The following is a 5984-nucleotide window of genomic DNA, read 5'->3' on the forward strand; positions in this document are numbered from 1 at the left end:
CTATTTTTCGTGAACTATTTGACACAAACTGGTAAGAGGATTCTGGAGCTATGTGAAATAAATATTAATTTAAATATTACTAGTTTCCATTAAATATTTTCAATGTAATTAAATTACTGATATAAGATCATGCTTGAAAGTAAACAATTATCGAACCAAATATATCGATTACTTTCAAATGTTTTAAATTGTCCAATTTCAAATTTCCTCCAAAAATAATTCTTTTTAAACATATATTTATAAAATTAATATAAAATGAACAAAATAAACTGTATAATATGTATCTTCTAACGATTATTCGGCATGTTTAAAATTTCAGGTTTTGGAACTTGCCCGTGCATCAGTTGGAGCTGTTTGCCACTACGAGGAATGGCGCTAAACGAAGGTGACGCGAACAATTTGTGCGGGAATTTAACTGGTATCTGATGATTTGAAAAGGTAAGAATCATTATCACAATGTAAAAACGATACGAAACCTCAAAAAAATCTTTAATAACAGATGAGAATATCAGTGAAGAATATGTAATTAAATAATACAATTTTTTTAACTCGATTGAAATTACTTATTATTTAATAAACTTTACATGTCGCTTACTGCAATCATTGTTGCAATTAAATAACAAGTTTTAATCTTTCCTCTCTTCTATCACACATTACACATGGACGAATAAAATTACAGCTAATTTACAGAGCAAGTTTCAGACACTGTATGTCTATAGCATCCCCTTTATACCTATTTAGTTGGCTCAGAAGTTGCAGTTTCGGTTGTTCGCAGTGTGTAAGCAGTTCATACGCACTGCGCAAATTTAATAGTATAGGCTCCTGCAAATTTCTTGCAGGATTCTTTGTAATTGCACTTTCGTATAAATGCACGGCTTCCTTCAACTGTCCTGTGTACAAAAGACAAACAGCCATGTTATTAATTAACGCGATATTGTTAGAATCCAGCATGGCTGCCTCTTGGAAGAATTTGTATGCTTCCTGAAAGGAATTATGAGCTACAGCCAGTAGCCCTCTATCCATCCATTCTCTCAGAGTTAAACTATTATTTTGTTTACTCTCATTGATAAGCAGTCTCTCCGCTGTTGCAACATCTCCCAAAAATAGATGCAATCTACCTATACTAGATTTTAAAGCCTCTAATTGTTCAGGAGACCAATCTGGAGAGTCACACAATCTTTCTAAAATATCTACGGCTAGTACATAATTTTTTATGCTAACTGCACAGTTGGTAATGGATATTAGGACTCTAGATCTTCTTCCTTTCCATAAGCGTATAGCATCCTCCTTTTCAACATTGTTGACTGTAACTCGGGATCCATCTCCACTGTACCCATCACTAAAATTTGTTATTATCTGATTCACGGTGGCTAAAAGTTTGTACAAATTATCCAATGCATCCTTGGGTCTACCACAGTAGGATGGTATTTCTGCTAAAAGTAATCTAAAGGAAAATGAAGCCATAGAGCCTGGTCTGGTGCCGTATAAGTCAGGATAAAATGTGAAATACATATCAGGTTTATCTAGATTACCAAATGGTTTTGATTCATTCTCGAGTACATCTACTTGGTTCAGTTTAGTCAATAAAGCCAGCCTTGTGTACCATAGCTGCAAAGAATGCGGTGTATGTTTGCTAGGCTGATTTATCTTGCCGTAACCTTGGGCATACACTGCCAGAAGTTTCCCCGACAAATTTATTGCTGCCTTATAACAACCGGCTTGTATCAAACTTCTCAAGCCGCGTTCGTCTTGCGTCACATCCGAAGCTGTACGTACATTCCTGTGAATGTTCTCAGCCTCCCCCAAGAAACGAATGGCAGTACTTTTTATTAAATCAGGCATGTCTCCTTGTATCGCCAGACCTGGCATTGTTAGGTTCTCTCTTTCGAGAGAATTGCTTCCTGTAGTCGATGTGGCAATGCTGCGCAAAACTTTCCTTGTTTTCTCAGACGGTATCCAAACATCTCTGTGCATGTCGTTCGACGCACTGTGATCGAGTAAGTCATTGTCGAACAACGTGCTGGTTTTTAAGAACTCGTTCGAACAATCGCTCATTAATTCAAAATCCGGAATTCTGCTCATGGTACTTCTCTGCACTTCGGAAAAATCATTCTTCTTCGTCGGAACGATCTCGTCGAATATCGTCCGGGATCCATTTTCGAAATAACGACTTATGTCAGCTTCCTTCTCTTTTGTAACCTCACCAGCGATGTCAGACGTTTGCCTCGCCGAACAATCGGGCTTGTCTGCCATTTCAGTCCTGGTGTTCGAGTGCACGCCTCTTCCCACGGTTAAAAATTATTTACAGACATTTATATAGCAGCCTCGGGAACGTTATAAATAATGCAATATTAGGTCAACTGTCAATATCGGAGACAAACATTTTGCAACGAAGTGTGCAATGCTTCTGCTATACGTCAATGATTATTCGAATTATACGAGATTATACTTTCCGCTTGTTTCATGAGATCTCGTGTAAATTCCGGCAAGAATCATCTGCTGAGCGCTGATACTCGCTGTGGCAAAACGATTAAACTGGTGGACAACAGTTACCGACAGTTTCAAAATAATAGGCAATGTATGTAGCCAATGTAAATATTAATTTTTTATTTTATCGACAATATTAATTAATAATTTATAATGCTATCGAATTTACCAATAATTTATGAATATCAAAGTCAATTTTTTTTATTTCTATGTTTTTCTAATAATAGATTTATTAATAGATTTAAATAAATCTTGAAATAAATCTATTATTAGAAAAACATAGAAATAAAAAGAATTGACTTTGATATTCATAAATTATTGGTAAATTCGATAGCATTATAAATTATTAATTAATATTGTCGATAAAATAAAAAATTAATATTTACATTGGCTACATACATTGCCTATTATTTTGAAACTGTCGGTAACTGTTGTCCACCAGTTTAATCGTTTTGCCACAGCGAGTATCAGCGCTCAGCAGATGATTCTTGCCGGAATTTACACGAGATCTCATGAAACAAGCGGAAAGTATAATCTCGTATAATTCGAATAATCATTGACGTATAGCAGAAGCATTGCACACTTCGTTGCAAAATGTTTGTCTCCGATATTGACAGTTGACCTAATATTGCATTATTTATAACGTTCCCGAGGCTGCTATATAAATGTCTGTAAATAATTTTTAACCGTGGGAAGAGGCGTGCACTCGAACACCAGGACTGAAATGGCAGACAAGCCCGATTGTTCGGCGAGGCAAACGTCTGACATCGCTGGTGAGGTTACAAAAGAGAAGGAAGCTGACATAAGTCGTTATTTCGAAAATGGATCCCGGACGATATTCGACGAGATCGTTCCGACGAAGAAGAATGATTTTTCCGAAGTGCAGAGAAGTACCATGAGCAGAATTCCGGATTTTGAATTAATGAGCGATTGTTCGAACGAGTTCTTAAAAACCAGCACGTTGTTCGACAATGACTTACTCGATCACAGTGCGTCGAACGACATGCACAGAGATGTTTGGATACCGTCTGAGAAAACAAGGAAAGTTTTGCGCAGCATTGCCACATCGACTACAGGAAGCAATTCTCTCGAAAGAGAGAACCTAACAATGCCAGGTCTGGCGATACAAGGAGACATGCCTGATTTAATAAAAAGTACTGCCATTCGTTTCTTGGGGGAGGCTGAGAACATTCACAGGAATGTACGTACAGCTTCGGATGTGACGCAAGACGAACGCGGCTTGAGAAGTTTGATACAAGCCGGTTGTTATAAGGCAGCAATAAATTTGTCGGGGAAACTTCTGGCAGTGTATGCCCAAGGTTACGGCAAGATAAATCAGCCTAGCAAACATACACCGCATTCTTTGCAGCTATGGTACACAAGGCTGGCTTTATTGACTAAACTGAACCAAGTAGATGTACTCGAGAATGAATCAAAACCATTTGGTAATCTAGATAAACCTGATATGTATTTCACATTTTATCCTGACTTATACGGCACCAGACCAGGCTCTATGGCTTCATTTTCCTTTAGATTACTTTTAGCAGAAATACCATCCTACTGTGGTAGACCCAAGGATGCATTGGATAATTTGTACAAACTTTTAGCCACCGTGAATCAGATAATAACAAATTTTAGTGATGGGTACAGTGGAGATGGATCCCGAGTTACAGTCAACAATGTTGAAAAGGAGGATGCTATACGCTTATGGAAAGGAAGAAGATCTAGAGTCCTAATATCCATTACCAACTGTGCAGTTAGCATAAAAAATTATGTACTAGCCGTAGATATTTTAGAAAGATTGTGTGACTCTCCAGATTGGTCTCCTGAACAATTAGAGGCTTTAAAATCTAGTATAGGTAGATTGCATCTATTTTTGGGAGATGTTGCAACAGCGGAGAGACTGCTTATCAATGAGAGTAAACAAAATAATAGTTTAACTCTGAGAGAATGGATGGATAGAGGGCTACTGGCTGTAGCTCATAATTCCTTTCAGGAAGCATACAAATTCTTCCAAGAGGCAGCCATGCTGGATTCTAACAATATCGCGTTAATTAATAACATGGCTGTTTGTCTTTTGTACACAGGACAGTTGAAGGAAGCCGTGCATTTATACGAAAGTGCAATTACAAAGAATCCTGCAAGAAATTTGCAGGAGCCTATACTATTAAATTTGCGCAGTGCGTATGAACTGCTTACACACTGCGAACAACCGAAACTGCAACTTCTGAGCCAACTAAATAGGTATAAAGGGGATGCTATAGACATACAGTGTCTGAAACTTGCTCTGTAAATTAGCTGTAATTTTATTCGTCCATGTGTAATGTGTGATAGAAGAGAGGAAAGATTAAAACTTGTTATTTAATTGCAACAATGATTGCAGTAAGCGACATGTAAAGTTTATTAAATAATAAGTAATTTCAATCGAGTTAAAAAAATTGTATTATTTAATTACATATTCTTCACTGATATTCTCATCTGTTATTAAAGATTTTTTTGAGGTTTCGTATCGTTTTTACATTGTGATAATGATTCTTACCTTTTCAAATCATCAGATACCAGTTAAATTCCCGCACAAATTGTTCGCGTCACCTTCGTTTAGCGCCATTCCTCGTAGTGGCAAACAGCTCCAACTGATGCACGGGCAAGTTCCAAAACCTGAAATTTTAAACATGCCGAATAATCGTTAGAAGATACATATTATACAGTTTATTTTGTTCATTTTATATTAATTTTATAAATATATGTTTAAAAAGAATTATTTTTGGAGGAAATTTGAAATTGGACAATTTAAAACATTTGAAAGTAATCGATATATTTGGTTCGATAATTGTTTACTTTCAAGCATGATCTTATATCAGTAATTTAATTACATTGAAAATATTTAATGGAAACTAGTAATATTTAAATTAATATTTATTTCACATAGCTCCAGAATCCTCTTACCAGTTTGTGTCAAATAGTTCACGAAAAATAGGCACGTTAGAAAAAAGCGAGTATCCTGTATATTTCATTTCTACTACGAGCGCTAAATATTATTTGAAAGCAATAAGCGTATATCGCGCGACATTTAGTATTTATGAAACATGAATACTATAGAAATACGATATAAAATATAACTATTTTTATAAATAGTTGAGCAATTATTTCCACTAATTACACACAGAACAATCGATTCTCGTTAAGAAGCTGAAGATATCGAGTATCGATCTATGGTAATAGGTCCTACTCATGCACACCTTCCGACCGCAGCTTGATCCGTTAGCGAACGTCAATATAGAAATTTTCTTTACTCTGATTGGTTAGCAATTTACTGGTGAGACAGTACTGCTGTTTCATTCAAAGAAAAAGAAGACAAATAGCGAGTGAGCAAGAGAGTAATGAAATCAACACAACTACATGTGAAACAAGTCATACCGACGGCCAATGTGAGCTTGCCTCTCTTTACCATTGTTACGTTATCACGTTTCATGAGCGACGCGAACATAGGCACTTGT

General features: G+C 36.3%; 2 protein-coding genes across 2 annotated transcripts; one reads left to right on the top strand and one right to left on the bottom strand.

Annotated features, from left to right (window-relative positions):
- Positions 1-463: 463 nt before the first annotated feature.
- On the bottom strand, positions 464-2402 carry LOC144477921 (trafficking protein particle complex subunit 12-like). The gene has a single exon (XM_078195644.1). The coding sequence runs from the start codon at positions 2251-2253 to the stop codon at positions 685-687; it is 1569 nt and encodes a 522-aa protein (XP_078051770.1). The 5' UTR covers positions 2254-2402; the 3' UTR covers positions 464-684.
- A 660-nt stretch (positions 2403-3062) lies between these two features.
- Positions 3063-5001, top strand: LOC144477922 (trafficking protein particle complex subunit 12-like). The gene has a single exon (XM_078195646.1). The coding sequence runs from the start codon at positions 3212-3214 to the stop codon at positions 4778-4780; it is 1569 nt and encodes a 522-aa protein (XP_078051772.1). The 5' UTR covers positions 3063-3211; the 3' UTR covers positions 4781-5001.
- The last annotated feature ends 983 nt before the right edge of the window (positions 5002-5984 follow it).

The sequence above is a fragment of the Augochlora pura genome, unplaced genomic scaffold (genome assembly GCF_028453695.1).
Source record: "Augochlora pura isolate Apur16 unplaced genomic scaffold, APUR_v2.2.1 APUR_unplaced_528, whole genome shotgun sequence".
Lineage (NCBI taxonomy): Eukaryota > Metazoa > Arthropoda > Insecta > Hymenoptera > Halictidae > Augochlora > Augochlora pura.